Raw genomic sequence first — 19,557 nt, 5'->3', positions numbered from 1 at the left:
AATATTTTCTAAAGTACATTATAATAGATTTCATGGGGAAATCCGGCAAGGACGGATGGACGGATCATGATATATCTGTTCGTCATACACAGCTAATTGGTTGATAATCAAAAGATTAATCTTGCTTTTATCCCGATAATTTTACTTCCCATTAATACCTATTGAAATACTTGACCTGTTTTTTTTAGTCCAAAAGCCGTGTGTATTGTTGCTTGACTCCATGACAATATGATGGGATATATCTGAAAAGTGCGGTTGAATAAAATGACACTGAATTTGGCAATAGACTTAGAAGCGGACGGACAAGCAGCTTATATTGGTCTAGCATCATCACATATGAAATTGTTTTTTGATCAAAAATCAAGTCCACGCAACGATAAGAAGACGATTTTAACTTAACTGCACTTTCTAGTGGGAAATCAAAAGTCGATCTCGACATCGTATTGAGATCTCTTATATCCATCCGTTCCTTAAAATATTGCCGTCACTGTTAAAGCTAAAGAGTACTGTAGAAAAGCTTGGAAATTAAGATGCGCATGCTGCATATGCCGGTGTGTATTCTTCTGAGAAAAAGTTTTTCGCTATAACAGAAAACTGGAATTGAAACCTACGTAAAAAAAAGAAAAAAAATCCCAAAAAAAGAAGCTTCGAACAGTAGCATACTTAATCAGGCTGTTATCTAATAGCGAGATAGAGTGAGAACAGGACAGAGAGAGAGAGAGAGAGAAATATGGACAAATTAATATTAAAAAGTAAAGCCAAAAGATGGACAGCTTTATCTTCAGATTAAAGTGGAAAAGATAGATAAACAATTTGAAATTGTGGAGTACATTTTGGAGATTGAGAGCGAAAAGAGAGAGGGAGAGAGAGAGAGAAAAACAGAGAGAGCGCGCGATATGAATAAAATGATGAATGATTCCAGTTTGCAAGTGTTGCTCCTGCAAGTCATACTTAAATTAAACATTACGAAACTGTTAGAAGGTAGTGTTGCTTTGTAGAGGTAATCTATCTATAAGTTCGTCAGAGTCCGAATATATTTTGTGTGTATACGGCCGTGAGAAGCAGAGAGATACATTTCAAATTACAAATAAATATAACAATAATTTCTATTAGACGCTAAAAGAGTTAAAACAAAACAACGGGTATACAAGTGGCAGTTAGTAAATTGATCCCAGTAGCGCAACAACAAAACAAGCACGCGCTTAAAAGCCATTTGTGTTTTCGTTGTGATTTCAGAAAAATTATTAATAATAACAATTGTAAATATTTGCAAACAAAAATTTAAAAAAAATTTTTTTTGAAAAAATATATATAAATATAAATAGATTCCCTTAGGGGCAAATATTTCAAATAACTAAAAACTATCGAATTTTTATTCAAATTTTAAAAAAATTACTTTTATAAAAATTTAAAAATTTAAACTAATCAAATGTGTGTCTATGTGTGTATGTGCATTCGTGTGCGTGTGTGTGTGTGTGTGTTTGTGTGTGTGTATGTGTGCTAATTGATATGAACAATTGACCTAAGCCAGAAAAAAATAAGTATATATATATATATATACATGATATATGAGAATAAAAGTTTTTTCGTGTTTTAAAACGAAATCAAAATCAAATTTAATTATAAGTATATTTTATATTTTTCTTAAAAACCTGATTTTTCTTTTTCTTAATATTTTTTTTTTGTTTTTTTTTTTTTAATTTATTCCAACCACATCAGCGTTGTTGTTACTGTGATAACCATTTGTTTATGAATAATGCTCGAAATTGTTTTTATTACAATATTTCGGACTTAATTTTGTTTTTTTTTTTTTTTTTCTAAAAGCGAAGGTCATAGTTTTCACATTCGATATATGAACGTGTACTTATTTGTTATTATTTCTTTTATTTATTGCGAACATTATTAAATCAAAGAGTGTTAAATGCTTCGGCGTTGTCAGTATGAATGTATATTTATTTAATAAAATATTTACAAATACAAGATTCTTTTGATTCAAGCTACAAACTACAAAGATAATTCTTCTCAAAATAAAAAAAAAAAAAAATTATATATATATATATATGTATATATATATGTGTGAGAAAACAGAAAAAGCATAGTTATGTTACATATAATCTACAAGCTATTTCGCGGACAATTCTCAATATTTAGATAGACTCATTAATAATCACAAGAAGGAATTTCGATAGTGATATTTTTCATTAGCTAGACATTGGACAAAGGAATGACATTAGATGGCAATGGTTTAGGTTAAATTTCATTTTAACATTACTTCGTATTGATTTATTGTACCCTTTAATAGGCAAAAGTTTAAGTTTAATAAGAAAAAAAAAAGACTATATATATTTGCATTAATATTTATTGCCGTTAATTGTTTAATAAAATTTTTCATTTTCAACGCTTTTTCATTTTCTACTATTGTGTACTTTCTATTGAGCGATCGTTATAGTCGTTAATATTGTGAAAATTCTCATAATGAGTGCTGTCGATTCGATCATCAACTATAAGCGCAATCCCGACGAGGATTTCTATGCTATGCTCAATTGTGATGAAAGTTCAACGGTGAGTATAAAAATTAATCTTACATTTTCATATATATATCGAAACTGTAACGTGTGTAGGTATTATAGAACTTATTTTAATGATTTCAATCCAGACAATGGGTTCGAATAACTTTCTACTAACCTTTCTCTTCAAAAGGCTCATTACCTTTCATTCATACAACTCCTGTCCAAGTCATCTCTGGGATTGCATTTAGTGATATGAAGCTTTTCATTACGCAAAATCCGGAAAAAGTGGTTGTCTGAAGTCGTAGTCTGCGTTAAATCAAATAAACCGCCTACTCGAGTAGTTTTATTCGCGAAACGTATCAATACTATCTGTATATACTAACTATATATTTATATATATATCAGTTTCTGTCAAAGGAGGTCAAATGAGTTTGTGTCTAAATATGACAAAAGAAAAATCCGATATGCAAATATTTTCACTGATTTTGATGCGATTCATAAGTGATGTGGACTCCTTATAGATATGAATTAAATAATAGTAAGAAAAACTGGAAGGTGCAAAAGGGATTAGATTTTGCTTAAAATAAGCGCTCAGTCTTGGGGATACCAAGATCTGTTTGCTGGTTACTCGATTCCTTTTTGAGGTAATGGCGAAGGAAGAGCCATATCCGAATTAGGTACCGGCGTAATTCAACAAGAATAACGAAACTATTTAATTCCCGCAATAACCGATCGATCGATGTGTTGCAACATTTTAACATTAAAAAAAAAGACTTATGAAGGGGGAAGAAAAGAAACTTTAGACAAAACCTTCTGCTCTGCTCCCATTTTTTCCTTCACCCGTCGATTAATTATTTACATTCTCGATTAGCGATGTAAGAGTCCATTTAATCAGCCCTTGCAATAAGGTAACGATTTCAAAAATTCATCTAAGAGGATGGAATTCGTTTTTGCAGCCTCTTCCAATTCAAAAATCGAACTTTATATTCCTTTCATGACTTATGATATCGTAGGTCATCATACATACCCTACAACACTTCGCTTAGCTCAGCTAATCATATAAGTAATTTTCAAAATAGACCATTATATAGAAAGTGGTCGAAAAATAGGCCGAACCGAATGATTTTCAATAGCGTTTGCCCTTGGGCCGAAACACTTTAAATATCTAAAAAATTGCGATCGGCAGGTTCAACACAACAATACCAGACGAACAAATGGACAGACAACTTAAAAGCACTTTCTGAATCCATCGCTACAATGAAAGATGCGCCTACCTCAACTATTCTATGCATCCACACAGCTTGTAGTGTATAATGTGGTAAATAAAATTTTTTTCTGATTATTTTTTTATTTATCAATAACGGCATTAATGCCCTTACATTGCGCTGCTTTACGAAGCTGATCATCGGATTATTGATATGTGGTTGAGGTAAAAGGTTACCCATCAAGTTTTACATTGTGAGCTAAGTGAAATTCTTAGAAAAAAAAAATGTATGTGAAGTAAATTTACTTAAATGAACTAAATAAATATTCGATGCTATTAGTTGTCGTTTTTAATTTATTAGCCCTTTTGTTTTGATTCATAAAATTACCTATGACTTCACGATAATAGTACGAAGGGAAAGCGAAACTCTGTCATAGTTAGCAATTTCGGCGTCTTATGCACTCACAAAAGACATTATCTTCGCATTTTCTATTTACAGAGAAGTTTCCTTAATTAATTTTATACTTAGTGCTTAGCTTGACCAGTAAAACGAATTCGCTTTAGATCAATAGAACAAATTAATGAAAGATTCTTTACCTGTAACTGAGTAAAGCGAAAAAAAAAAAACTTTTCTTTTATTCATAAACTTTCTTCTCCCTTTAAGCACATGAATGTTTAATACAATCATAAAATGGGATGGGGCGTAAGATGCATTTTGGCTATTTCCGTATTCCGTATTCTCTAAATGAGATAAGACTTATTGCTGAATACTTTTGGCTGGCGTTCATTCGTTCTTGTTTGAAAAGCACTCAAACAACCTTTAATGTAATAAACTTGTAATAGCTTTTACTTTCACTTAAAACAAGCGCTTTCGGTACAAATAAGAACAGAAACTTACGTTTAGAGAATTATTTATGTAAAAGTATTCAAGAGTAAAAGTATATATATATTGGTTTCATCTAACTATTTAACTTAATTTGAAAATTCTAATATGTCCATAATTTTTTTTGTCCTTCAAAAAGTTGATCTTTGATTCGTAAAAGATATTTTAATGAAATATTTTAATTTAATCGATTCTTTGTAATATATTGATACATATCGGACACTAACGGCTACACTTTTTTCATATTCAAAAACCAAATTTACATATTTCTGTACTCTGCTGGTTGTTACATTTCTCTCCGCCGAAAGAATGAATGATTGTGTATTAAATGAAAAATTCAACAAGAAAATACGATTATAATCAAGCGTTCTACTGATGCTCGATATAGGAATATGAGGATTTTTAGTCATCAAAAGCGCATCACCTTAAAAAATTTGAAAGTCTTCGTTCAATGAGACGTTCAATGTGACCTTAACTATCCTACACTTTCAACTTAGGCGACAGCGTACATACAAATTGAGATATTGCGTAAATTGTCAAGTTGGAAAATTTTTTTATTACAAATCACGACGATTTTCGAATTACAGAACATGTGATAGAAAATACCAGTAACGACATTATAGTCGGGCAACGCCGTCTATTATATGCCCTATCCTACTTCGCCTAATACAATTATCCGCTCGTTTGCACACTATTATTATACAAAGCCATAATTCCCGTGAAAGCCCGCATATTGGAAGGTTAGATTTTCTGTCCATAGAAGAGTTTGCGTTTCGTGATAGCTGATTGTGAATTAGTCGGTATTATAATTAAAGTTGCGTCTATCTTAAGCGCTTCTGGGTGTTGCATATGGCCGCATTTAACTTAATATACCCTGTTATGTATAGTATAAAAAAGTCTTACATTTTTACACCTTATACCACTTGTGGTGGAAACGTATATTGAGTCCGTGCGGATGTATACACAAAACCTACAAAGACATTCTTCTTTTCTTCTTCAGAAAGTACTGCGTACATTGTCTGTCCGTCTTGTATTGTTGTGTTCAACCTGCAGATCACAATTTCTGGGATATTTTGATGAGATTTGAAAGAATGCTATTGATAATGTTTTGCTTCGAATCGCTTTCCCAGCTGTTTCATACGTAACGATATGTTTTAGAAACTCATTATTATAAGAATAACTGTATTAAGCGAACTGTTGTAGGATAGGGTAATGGTGGCGAGCTATGGCCCACTGTTATTTAAAATTAACGAAAATAGGGCGGCAGTCTATTTCTACTTTGCATCAAAGAATATCATAAGAGCCTACCCTATCGCCTGAGTGAGTGAAGGCAAAGAATCTTGACTAGCAGCTCAATAGTCGTGGATTCGAATTTTAAGTGCGATAGAGCTTTTAACAAAGCCAATAGCCTTAGAATGTTAGTACTTTAAGAATTTCTCGGGCATTTCTCTAATTATATCTCTGGCTGTACTAATTAATATCAATAATAATAATAACATAACATACCGCTAATATATTTCCTATTAGAATTTCGAATTTTCCTTTTAAGAAATAAAATGCATTTCGGTCTTCAGATCTTCAGTAAAGAAAGCAATTCAGCGGAATTACCTTAATTCTTTGGTCACATTAACGCAGATACGAAAGGCTGTCTCAGAATGACATATGATTAATTAAAATTAATGAGAATCACGTCACATATGCATGTATGTATTCATGTGTTAAGAAGCTCAACTAAGATGACATTAACAAGGTGAAATTGACAAAGTGTCTCACCTAACGAAGATGTTTCGATCAATAATGACTTTTGCATACAGTCAGTTATCTATAATGTTGTAAATCTTATTGATGTGTCAGTATATCTGCTAAGCTATCTCTCTTCTTTACTCTTGCGACTATTTCATAAGGAAAATGCGCTATGTATATATATATATATATATATATATATATGTAAAAATTATATATATCAATTGAAGTCACCATAGATTTATTTACCATCATATCTATAGATAAGAACTGGAAGACTAATAGCTGGAATTGAAGGGACAATGACAAAAATGTTCTCGCAAATGTTTAACGAAATCATTTTGACGATACTTGCAGTGGGTTTAAAAGATATTCAGTTATAGGGTATTAAAGAAATAGGTTATCGCTTAAACCTGTTGGGCATTAAAACCCCTTTTCTATTATTTCCTATGACATTAAGACGGAATTGATGTTTCATTGCAATAGCACGTTGCTGATTTGCACCCTGAAAACATGATCTAGAAATTTGGAAAAACTCAAACTAGAACATCCTCAATATGAAATGAGAATGAAAAATGACGAGACTTTCAAACCTTGTAATTTATTACTTATTGTCTATAGCGATAGTCGTGCGTGTGGTCGAGAATGGCAACATTTGCTGACACTTCATCCAGCAGGCATCCTACCGTTATACATAATTATAATAACATTTATTGTAAACATCGGCATCGGATAAATGCTGTTCTCTCTGTTATGAGCAAAGAACGTCTATTCATGTTATTATGAATCAGCAAAAATTTCTATAAAAATCCTTGATATACATACTACAATGAAAGTACTGAATTTTGATATTTATGCACGACGCTACAGCCGGAAGGTATACTTAATCTGTTTGTTAGTTGTGTAACATGCAGTAATATAGTCATTAGCAACCGTAAGCAGCAATATATGAATAATGTTGATATCCGTTGTCTATCTTTCGTTTGTGTTTTTCAAAACACTTACGATCGCAGAAATTGAGACGAAACTTGATGCGAAATTTTTCACACGTTTTTAAACGACACGCCTTTAATAAAATACTTTACATATTTTTTGCATTCATTTGCTAGTGTTAGTGAGGATCAAAGATTCGTTTTTACGCGAAAATACATTTTTGATTTATTCTAGGATTTGGGTTGTGTATGTGCTGTGAAAAGTTAGATACACACCTTTATATGTACGTAGACCTGAATGCATATGTGTTTCAATTCATTAACATTATAAAGCATGATGATGATGATGATGCTGGCGATTTAACGTATAGATTGGCTATTATATTATTTGAGTGCGGCAACAATTGTGTCATACAAATTGTCAACAATAGAAAAAAAGATGAAAAAAATAAAAATACAAAAATGCTATCAAATATCTCGTTATCAATGAAAGTTTAAATTTTGTACATAAATATTTATTATCATAAATTCTATTACTGAGAAATATAATGAAATGTAAAAACATCCATACTACTAGAATAATGTTATTGTTATTATTTGATTTAATTTATATGCTTTAATACCTTGAATTTAATTTTGTTTTATATTAATTAACTCATTAGTACTACTTCACGACTGCATGTGTAAAAGTGAAAGCGACTACTGGAGAATCATTTGCTATAAAATTTATTTCCATTTATTTCATTTACTTCATTTATGCGATTGTGTGTGGAGTGTGCAAACTTTGTCACGATTTATGTACACATATTTGATTAGAAACGGAACTGAAATCGTTTTTGGAATTCAATTGGTTTAACTATGCCTTTCAATTTAAATAAATGTTCAAATCTCGAATTTTTATCTAAGAAAGCTAATCTCAAGTCCATCTTATCACTTAGGTCGATATTAAGATAAATGAGCTTTTAGAATAGCCTACGCTGGCAAAAAAAAAAAAAACCGATAGCATTATCCTATTCTTCCATTTATGGCCGGACGATCTTAAATCTCTTGAACGATATATATAGTATAGTTGGAAAAGGACCGCTTTTAGCTCTGCTTTCCCTTTAGCGATATACCCTTAAATTCAAATTTAGCTTTTCGCTTAACTGAGTTACATTCTAGTACAAACCTTAACCTTTAGCTCGTGTGGGAAGAGGTTTTCTTTTTCCTTAATTTAGCCGAAAGGCATCCCAGTCATGGTTTTCTTACTTCTATTCGTTTTTCATTTCAATTTACTGTGTAACACAGTTAACATTTTTGGAGGGCTGTGTGAGTGTGTACATTTTATATGTTTTATTTTTCATTTATTCGTATGAATATATATATATATATATATGTATATATATATATATATGTATATGTATATATTTCCTTTTGTTTATCTTTTTTTAATTCATCCGCACGATATTAAACGTTTTTGGATGTATACATTTATAAAAACGCCCAAGTATATACTACAGTTTTCTTTTCTTTTGATATTAACTTTTCCTTCGTGCGCACACATCAAAATAGCTGATGTACGCTATCTGTTTACATTGTTTTCTTGGTTTCGCCTGCGTTACCACCTACATATAGATACAACCTTCATGGATTCTATGAACATAATGTTTACATTAACTTTTATTTATTACAAAAATATATTAACAATACCGACGAAATGTAAGTGAGTAAGAACCGTATGGAAAACCATATGCATGCCTTTGCATAGCCACTATAGTCAGGCATGCTGAAAATGTGTGAAATTTACTTTGTTTAATGCAAATTATTTAAAAGCAAATAATTAAATTTGATGTTTGGAACGAAAAATGTTGTTACAAATTCCTTGCATCCTATACAAACGATCCTGTCCGTATACATGTGCATGCGGTATGAAATATTAAAAGCGCTAAAGAGAATTATTTTTGTTATTTATAAAGGAAAATTATTTCGCATTTTGTTGTCACAATACGCGAGTATATTATTAGCTTTGCAAATGGTTTTCCAACAACATGCTCGAACAGAACCATATTCTAATTCAATTAATTATATATATTAGTATATCTGTTTCTCTTCGTTTGGGTCGGATTCAATGCGAGAATGTCTATTTACTAACTTCATGTGAGTCAACGGAGCTGCGCAAGGTTTTATTAGCGATCCCTTTCCCAATTAATAACAGAAAAAAGCTAAGTTATCACTTATCAATTATTTAAATTAGAATTTCTCGAGTTGCGTAGTCAAACTATTATTGTAATTAATTTAGTCAGAAAAATAAATTCCAAGACGCTAAATCACTGGAATAGCGCCTGAGGCTATCGACCACTGACTTGGCCTTGGTCGAGTTCCTTTGCCTAATCGGCCACTCAGGCGGATGTGTGATTATATCCTGGAGAGGAACTGGAGATAAGCCTACCCTTCAGAAAATAATTCTGAAGCTAGTAGTCTTCTCTCGTAATGTGTCTGCTTTGGTTCAAGGACGAATGCTATTCAAAATAACTTGGATCGGTCCGGCTCTTTCGACCAATTCCCATATAACGCCTTATTATACCATAAATCATTTGTGGTAGAGTTTGTGCGGAGATACATAATAACCAGAAGGACTTAAGATAGACCCACCTTTTATTATATCAATCGAGTTAGAAAATGATTCCAAGGTAGCAATTTTCGAGGTATTTCGATGAAATTTATTACACTAACGTGTGGTGAGCCAAAAATAAGCGGAAGGATAACGAAACTGTTCGTAAACTCCCTCCGTAAAACACTGTACTAATCGAGGTAGACCTAGGGTACTTAACGGTGTTACTTGGCCCACTATAATTCTTTTACTTGTTTTGTAAAATGTTGTTGAAACCTTTTTAGATTCTTCTTACTTAATATAAGAATCTCTATAGTTTCCATAACCAAAATACATCAAACATAGATACAATTGCAATATTTGGGCATTCAGCTATACATGTGTAGTTATTTTTCGAAGTATTGGACGATTTGTTTTTGGACTCAATGACCCTAGGAATCGACTAACATCCCTTCGATAGGTGCGTTGTTGCAGCCAGATTGACGCCTAACTACAATTAGTTAGGAGAGGAGAGGAACGTAAAGGCGATAAAGAAAGATGCTTTGAAAATATTTCGAAAACATTTTGTGTAAATCTATAAAATTTATATACATTTTTCATATAACGTAAATTGCTAGTGCTTGTTCTACTTCAAAGCAAGAGTTTATTTTCTCTGGATAAATAATACATAATAATGATATTTATGGTAAAAATAAGTGTATACAAATATATATATATATATATATAACTTTTCTTTTCTTCCTATTTCTTTTCTGAATAAATTTCATTGCTATAGACAGACGTATATATTTTATGTATTAATAAGAATAAGAGGTTTATTGAAAAAATGACATTATATACGGTCGTGCTGCTTCTGCTGTTGTGTTAGTAAACATTCTAAAACATTAACATATCTACATAATAGTGATAGTGTTAGTAAGAGGACGTGAGAATACATTTGCTTTACAGAACTAAACAAAGATATATTCACTCGTAAAGATAAACAAAAATTGCAGGTGCAAAAGGAAGAAATGTTCGCGTCCAAGGACTCAAACGGAAGGACTCAGTTTATGAAAAGGTCACATAAATTTGAGTAACGGAGCAGATCTAATTAATTTAATGTAAGTGTTTTTTTTTTTTCTGCTTTAGCACATTGCAGAAAGCAATCGGAAACTAAGTTTATGCTTAGAATTTTTTTACATTTAAGCGAACTCAAATAGAATTCAGACATCACTTAACGACATAACATACATACGAAGAAACAACATTTACTCAGCGAAGCCGTTATATAATAGATGTTATTAGTATGCAGAGAAATTGTATTTATTGCAATCGGAAAAAACAGTTTAGAAGCAGTGCATAACGAGCACCAGTAACCAAATAAGTAGTAAGTAAGCAAATATTCTTGAAGGTTTTTCCTTTTTCTTATCCAGTCGACAGGAAATCAAGCACTACGCAAAAGTAGAATACAAGAAGGCGTAAGCATTTGATTTTCAACTGTTAAAGTAATTATAGCCTAAGAACCTAAGTCTTATGTAAAAGATAAATAATCGAAAGAAGTGTTGATTGTTGTTTACCGAATGCCCGGAAATCTCGCAATGGCGTTTCTATAGACAATTCCGATCGACTACTTTTATCTTTCGATTTTAAGCACACTTCGGTTTTACCATAACCAAGACATTCTTTATTATTCAAGCAAGAAACAACAGAGTTTTTTCTACCCATCAACGATAAAGGATGATTTTGTCAGAACATTTACAATACTCAGAAGGAAACTTTAACGACCACATAAATTATATATATATTCAAATTGTGAATCGATTTAACCATCCGTCCGTCTATATACCTGCGTAATGTATGTTGTAAACACTCTCCTGAAATTTACCAGAAACATTGGCGATTCTTGTAAGCAGGTTGGTATTGATAATGGGTCAAATGGGTACAAGAACGAGTCCACAGTACCAAAAAAAAAAAAAAAAAAAAAGAAACGCAAAAATTGATCTTTGGCTTACTACACATAAAGTAGAGCAGGTAACCTTACAAAAACTTGCGCGTATATGCTATGTGCGATGCTGTATTACCTGACTGCCCTTGATAACACCTAGAAGAACGCTATATATAGTACATAAATTCTTGGCCAGCTTCAAATTAGGAATGCACCTAAGCATGTCTGTCTGTTTGTTTGCCCAATTGTGTAGTATCTGTTAGTATCTGTGGTAAACATTATCTTCCTATAAACACGACGCTCGCACGCCTATGCAAAAGAAAACGGTGAACACCTTTGCTTTTCGTGTTTTTGCTTGTCCACTCATAAGCAACGAATACACAATATAAACTTTAGCTTTTATCCTAAAAAATTGAACAAATCGTCCACGCCCAAGACATATTATGAAAATAAAGTTATTTTCCATACTTTTTAGTCCTTTTTTTAGGATAACGATGATGGGTATAAAATATTCGGACACACCCGCATATATAGTAAAATTTTTTGTTACTTGTATTTCTTTGCTCTACTTCTCGGGTAAATCCATTTCATAAATCAATAAGAGGAACTCAGCCATAATCGTTTAATAAATTATTTGAAAAGGTTTAAGAATATCCAGAAAAATGTTAATTATAAGTATGCTTAAGCTTTTTAGTTATGCTAAATATCATATAGATACAAATATTATCAATAATGAAATATTTATGCATTTAGATCAACAAGTCATTAATATTCGAAATCTACGCCCTTTGTTACCTAAATTAACGCGTATATAATAATAAATTCAATTGCGCTTACTGCGCCCGTATGGGTAAAGGAATTATTTATAAATAAAAAGTAAAGGGAACAAATACAGCAAAGCGGTGCGGTGCAGCGCTTGGTGTAAACAATGTAAGAGAGAATAATGTAATATTTAACAGATTGTTAAGTACACCTGCATATGCACATGCATGTGAATTCGTATACATAGGATACTTGCATAGCATTTTGTAAAACATTGTCTATCCAACCCATTCACCCCGCGTGCAGGTACTAGAGCACGGTATTGAATTACCTAAGGGTCTTATAGTTATCATCCATTATACGTTTTGCAAAAAAATGACTGTCACAGCATGCGCGCACATACCGCTACTCATATATTTTTTTTGTAGTAAATCCGAAATTAAAAAAAAGACGACACAACAAGAGTAGAACTTGTATGATAACCAAACTTACATGGAACAACAAAGCAATGTCAGATCTGTTGACATGTCGGTAAAGCGAATAACAAAAGCACAGGAGGAGGAGGAGGAGAAGGAGGAGGAGGAATCAAAGGAAGAGTGTCTGAAATAAGTTTGATGCTAATGTAACTTTTTCTTAATCTATCACTTTACAGGTTGAACAAATTCAGTCTGAATACAAGATCTTAGCGTTGCAGTATCATCCCGATAAGAATAGCGGTGATAAAGAAGCTGAAGCTAAATTTCAAAAATTGAAGGTAAGAACAATAACAATATCAACCAAACTAAATTAGATCTAACGTGCCACTAAAACCACAAGTTTCCATTAACACACTATCATCAGATACGATAAACCAAACCAAGTTGTGTATGTGTATTCTATTTAGGGATACTTTTTCTATTTTCTTCCTTTCCATTGAATACGAAAACGCTTTCATATACAAAGCAGATAGCACTTACACCTGTTGCATGTACTTTACATTGCTACGTGTATATGTAGTGTTTGTGCATATTAATATTAAAGAATAATGAAAAAAAAAAAGAAAAAAAAAAAAGAAATTAAAGGAAGAGAAAATAGTAGATGTAAATAATTTATTCAAAGGATTTTATTGCAAAGTAATTTTAATATTTGTATACATTTTTCTAGTATTTAGTTTACAAACGCACAACAATACGTTCGGATTGCAATAAATTGTGCCATCTAGAGTTCATATTTTTTGTGCTTTCGGGAATATTTGTGTAAATGATAGCACCGCACCGACTTCACTCGCCTAGAGAAAAGAATATTAAATCTGATAGAAATCATTTCTAAATTAAATAAACATTTTAATATAGGTAGGTAGGTGTTTATGCGGGGAATGAAAACAAGTAAGAAAATTATATTCGGTCATGACCAAATATTTTGTACCCATCATCGTTATCCTAGGAAAGGGAGAGAAAATCACCAAATTTTCATACTCTTGGTTGGATGCGGCTGATCGTTGCTCTATTCAAAGTGAAAGTGGCCTATGTGTTGCACTTCATAACTAACAAGCAAAGCCGATCACAGTGTATATTATACAGGAGTGTGAACGTTGTAGGCGTGTCTCTCTAAGGCAGTTTGGGTCATTTTTAAATTATTTTGCAAATTTGTTGGCGATATTTTCGTTTTTCCGAGCGAGAGAATATTTACCAAAAATACCACACCGTTTGGCAGCCGGACAGACGAATATGCTTATATACTTTATTAGGTTTTTGAAGCCCTCTTCTGAGCGTTATGAAGTTATTAGAAAAATAATTATATTTTTATACACTGCAATATTGGGTAGGCGTGTTTATTCCCATTTCCCATTTTTGTGTGTGTACTGCAGCCTAGAATCCCTAGAATTTATCTTTAAATTTTTGTAGACTTATCTGCTGCAGTTTATGAGTAAGAAGCAAAAAACCAATTTTTCATTCCTTTTAAAAAGCAAAAGTGTCCTCAGTTTATGTGGTACTGTAGACTAGTCCTTCTACTGATTTGACCAAATTTTAATTCTTACCTGCGTGAAAGAACCTCCAGTCTTTCTGCAAAATTTGAAGTCCATAAGTTTATTTTTCCGGCCAGGACAACAGTTTAGACAGACGGACGTATTTAAATCGATTCAGATTTAATGCTGATATATGTACTTTGTGGGGCCCCTGAAGCCTCCTTCTAGGCGTTGCAAACGTTTTGGCAAAACGAATGTAGTTCCTGCCCTTCGTTGATGGGTATTAAAAAAAAAAAACCGCCAACTTATGTTGACCTAAATGTTCAAGAACGATGGCGGATAATCATCCATAGTTTTTGTAGTGGAAAAAAGGAGACAAAGGCATAAATGTGAAAAACTATAGATGAATAAAAAATTACAAAATATTTTATTATCCTTTAAGGCTTTTTTACAAATGAATTTTTTACAATCGGTATCCATCCTTACTCAATTTTTATGAACACTAAAACCTTACTCTTACAATTTGTGTGCTTTCTATACGTGTTTGTTCACAATTAGATTTTTATAGATATATGTATGTGTTTTGTTTTTAAATTAATTTCTTGCTGCAGGAGGCTAAAGAAACTTTATGCGACCCCGAGAAGCGTACAAATTACGATAAATGGCGTAACAGCGGTATTGCTATGAGCTATAAAAACTGGTTGGGCATGAAGGAACATGTTGGTCAGGTGAGAAGATATACAATTGCGGAGAAAGTGGATAAAGAGGTAGGCAAACTTTACACATGTACATAACACTTTTTTATTCATTTTTTTTTTATTTTTTTAATTTTGCTCCCTTTTCTCTTGATGTAACGGGGCACTCTAAACTCCCATTTTCTGTTTTTCACAAAACATTACAAAAAACACATGTGCTCGGAATAAAAAAGTATTTCTCTATTCTTTATGTTCCCTTGTAAAAAAAAAGTGAATAAATAATATGTGGAAAAGAAAGTTTTTCCAAACGTGGCCGTCACTTTATATGAATGCATGTTTAAAACAAAAATTGCGGAAAATTTAGTATCCCCCACAGGGTTTTTTTTTTTTTTTTTTTTTTTTTTTTTTGTATCCATCACTAAAGAACAAACTTTTTCGGGTATGGATAAAACGTGTAAAAAATATTTTGGGTTACAATATATATTATGTAATCATATTTCTCTCCTTTTATGGAGATGTTAGTTGTCATTGTTTCGGCAAATGTGCTTAACATGTATATGTACATAAAAGTTATAAATATATAGCGAAAAAAGTTTGTAAAATTGTGCTCGACATTTTGTAAAAATATTCAAACTATATTAATGAACATGCAAATAATTATGATCGCGTATGCATTGAACATGGATTTTAAATAGAAATCAAGCGGTGGATAACAAAATATTCAGTGCAAGCCCTACATAAATTTTCTCTCCCACGATTTTTATTTTTAATTTTTTTTTTACATATTTTTGAAGCACATTTCTATGGATGTTTCTGTCACTTGTCATTGCACTATGTAATCCAACCCTTTTATGCCGTTGAATGTTCCATTCCGTAATATATTTGTAGTTGATGTTTTGCTGCAGGTTAACTAAGATACATCAAAGTATAATATGCACATGACTTGAAAGGGAAAAGGGGGGGGGTATCTCCGTGATCGAGTACAAGCATGAAAAAAAAATGTGGATTTCTTTTAATATGAGTAAAATTTCAAGAAAAGTCTTGTTGATATTGAAAAGTGTGCGTGCGTGTGTGCGTTTGAAAAATATTTTTTAAAATTTCAAAATAATTTACTTCGTGTCTTTGCCTCTCTGTTAAAGTGATGATGATATCAGTTTTTGAAAAGCTCCTGATAATAAAATTACATGTGAATACATTAGTAACCGCAGCACCTACAACATATCATATTAATTACGGAAACTGCATTGACTGTTTAATAACGGTTAATGGATTTTTTTCTTCCCTCGCATTTCATAGCATGAGAGCCGAGAATTTCAATTATGCTTTGTTGCGATATCAGGACAGTGTGTTTTTGTTGCTCATGATAAAATCCTTATTACCATTTCGCTCGAAACAAAAATGTCTTTTACGAAGGGGGAATTATTCAACAGAGCAGGAAATGCTTTTTTTTTTTATGATACACTTTTTAATTTTTTCATTTAACCAGCTATTAGTGGGAACGGAGATGGCCAGAAGAGCTTACAGATTGAGAAAGGGAAACCATGCGGAACTTCTGTTTTTATTCTAGTGGGAAAATCTCAATGCAAAAGCCAAAACGTGTAAAAAAGATTAGAATAACTTACATAACACATCTAAAGTTCTTTCATTAGCTCAATCTTTCAGTCAATTTTTGAAAATTGATTAAAAATCAAAGACGTCATACCATTTTATTACGTTTTCCTGTAAATTGGAGCAAACTTTAAAAAAATTGTTTGAATTTATTCCTTTCTTGCGCAAGTGGTAGGAAGTAGTTTTTTTTTTTTAAGCCTTTAATCCTCGTTAAATCGATCGTTGACCGACGACCACGCTGCAGCTAAAACTTCGCCTTTGGACAAGTGCTACATGAATCCTATCATAGTTTGCATGAATCGCTTCTCCCCGACTTTGCGTTAATGATAAAAATCAAAAGTTTAAATAACGGACGCAGTAAATGGCTTCGCGACTTCTTCAATTGTTGCATTTTCTGAGAAAAAGGTGTAAAATATTTATTGTTCAATTACTAGACTTTAAGTGCCACTTGAAAATTTTCTTGGACTTGTTAACCTCTTGACGAAAATACCTGTTAAAAGCTACAAGTGGTCGAAGCAAAAATTTAAGTCTACTTAGTCGCGACGGTCACCAGGCTTGGCATCTCAAATTTCTCAATTTCATACAGCTGGTGTTGGGAATATAATCTTCATGGGTATGAATATAAATCAATTTTTAAAATCTAGGCGAATCAATAACGGAAACCGAATAACTGCAGAAGAACGATTAATCTTTTCGGGGTCTTTTGAAAATTAACGCTTAGGTGCTGGGTATGCCAGACTCGCCTTAAGCAAACGAACCCACCTCTATATCCATCAATATCCAGAACGATATCTGCATGCAAAGTAGATTCCTTGTGATTAGATGTGCAATGTTTCGTATATAGTTTTAACATATAGTTTATATTTATAATTTTCCTTTAACGAAAAGTCAATGCATTGGGCAACACCGAAAACAAAAGATCGTATGCTACCGGAGACAGCGGCCGCTACTGGTTCCGCAGCTAGTGGCGGTGGCTTGGCTGCAGGCGCACCCAATCCAGCTCATCGTCGAGCCTCAGAGGGTGGGGCAGCCCTCTATTACGGCAGTCGCAAGCCTGAATGGGGCACCGACAACTCGGACGTAGCAAACAAATTTCGCAATTACGAAATCTAAAGAGGAACTAACCAAAAAATCGTATTAAAAAAAAATAAATAAATAAATAAAAAACGGTCAGTCATGAGTAGAACAAAAAACAAAAAAACAAAAAGAAAAAGAAAAGAAAAGTAATTTTTTGTTCATCGATCATTTTATGTCATAAATATTAGAATTAATTTGTTCGCGAAGACATCGCAGCGGACATCAGGAACCTGTTGGATATGTTGGGATAGCGATTACATTGTTGAACTTATAAGATTGAATAAAATCGTATTAAATTAAATTTAAAGAAAACGAGAAGCACTTTACTAATCTAAAAAAAAAGAAAAACAAAAATTTCATTTTGATTTTTAGATCAGTACATGAGAAAGTATGCTAACAAGAAAAAAAAAAAAAAAAAAAAAAAAAAAAACACGCAAAGTTTAGATGTTTTTCTCTTATTTAAGCACAATATTAACATGTATTCAAATATTCATTGCAAAAAATATATATATTTTCTTGGGTAAGTGTTTGTATAATTGAATGTAATAAATTAAATTGATGTAAATTAATAAAAGAAAAAAACCTCAAAAATATTATTAAAAAATATAAAACAAATTAAGAAACTGTAATTTCAAGTAAACCACGAAAGCGTATGAAAACCAAATAATACAGCGTTTTAGAAGGAAAACCAGAAAACAAAACTTTTTTTTTTTTTGTTTTTTTTTTTTTTTCTAATATCCCAAGGGAAGCAATGTTGAATATTTAAGAAAATCTCTATAATTAAAGGCTAAATAAATACATAAAAAGCCTTTTTGTTTGTATGAAAAAATAATAATAATAAAACAAAAAAGTCGATATTTCTTGATATTGATACATCTACACATGCATACGTTCATATAACTATGCGAATAATAATAATAATAATAATGATATTAAAGAAAAAAAAGAAAAAAAGAAGAAAACCCAACAACAAAAAGCATATATTCTGTTTTATGTGAAACACCTAAATACGCCCCTCGAAGACAATCCCTACTTGTAAAACGTAAACAAACAAACTCTATGTGAGACAAATTTTGCAACAATAAAACCACCTACAATGCTCACCACTACTCTACATATATATATATATATATATATATATATATAAATAATATAGTAATAGGCATTAAAAGAAAAAAAGAGAAGAAGAAAAAAAACAGTAATAACAAACAAAGCACAATTGACAGTATTAAATTTTATTAAAGCAAGAAAAAAGCAAAAAAGAGAAAAAAAAGAAAAAAAAATATATAAATGGAATAAGAAATTATATTCATTGTATATCAAGAATCAAGTTCAATTTAGTGTGTCCTTGCTTCCACAATAAATTGAATGTAATTATCTTGAAGTTGAAATTTTCCAAAAAAAAAAAAGAAAAAAGAAAATGAAACGTAAATCAAAAATCAATCTGTATACAGAAATAAATGTTTTTATTAATATTATAGAAGCATCATTTATGTACACAAAAATTATTTTAAACAAATTAAATAAAATAAAAACAAAAACAAAAATGAAAAGCGAAGCCTTTCTTAGAAATAGACGCGGAAGCCGCGTTTTAACGGCAATCAAGTACAAGGCTTTGTATGATCATAGCCTTATACACGACTTGAGGGTAGAAGGATATATTAAGTGTGCACGTATGTCTGCA

At 31.8% G+C, this 19,557-nt stretch overlaps 1 protein-coding gene across 4 annotated transcripts; it reads left to right on the top strand.

The window, feature by feature from the left end:
- The first annotated feature begins 981 nt into the window (after positions 1-981).
- On the top strand, positions 982-18,303 carry LOC119634699 (J domain-containing protein). Of its 4 annotated transcripts, none has more exons than XM_038029010.1 (5): positions 982-1,000; positions 2,450-2,562; positions 13,201-13,302; positions 15,105-15,260; positions 17,685-18,303. In XM_038029010.1, the coding sequence occupies exons 2-5, from the start codon at positions 2,476-2,478 to the stop codon at positions 17,907-17,909; spliced, it is 570 nt and encodes a 189-aa protein (XP_037884938.1). In that variant the 5' UTR covers positions 982-1,000; positions 2,450-2,475; the 3' UTR covers positions 17,910-18,303. The 4 variants fall into 4 exon arrangements, with proteins under 4 accessions (XP_037884938.1, XP_037884937.1, XP_037884940.1 ...); XM_038029009.1 differs by lacking the exon at positions 982-1,000 and adding an exon at positions 1,104-1,259; XM_038029012.1 differs by lacking the exon at positions 982-1,000 and adding an exon at positions 1,114-1,259 and having other exon boundaries at positions 15,105-15,221.
- Positions 18,304-19,557: the final 1,254 nt, after the last annotated feature.

The sequence above is a fragment of the Glossina fuscipes genome, unplaced genomic scaffold (genome assembly GCF_014805625.2).
Source record: "Glossina fuscipes isolate IAEA_lab_2018 unplaced genomic scaffold, Yale_Gfus_2 3, whole genome shotgun sequence".
Lineage (NCBI taxonomy): Eukaryota > Metazoa > Arthropoda > Insecta > Diptera > Glossinidae > Glossina > Glossina fuscipes.
The sequence above is the reverse complement of the archived record's forward strand: the minus strand, read 5'-3'. Positions and strand labels throughout refer to the sequence as shown.

Coding starts and splice junctions, on each gene's coding strand:
- LOC119634699 (XM_038029010.1), top strand. CDS start 2,476: ATGAGTGCTGTCGATTCGATCATCAACTATAAGCGCAATCCCGACGAG. Junction 2,563..13,200: donor ATTGTGATGAAAGTTCAACG/GTGAGTATAAAA, acceptor ATCACTTTACAG/GTTGAACAAATTCAGTCTGA. Junction 15,261..17,684: donor CGGAGAAAGTGGATAAAGAG/GTAGGCAAACTT, acceptor TTTAACGAAAAG/TCAATGCATTGGGCAACACC.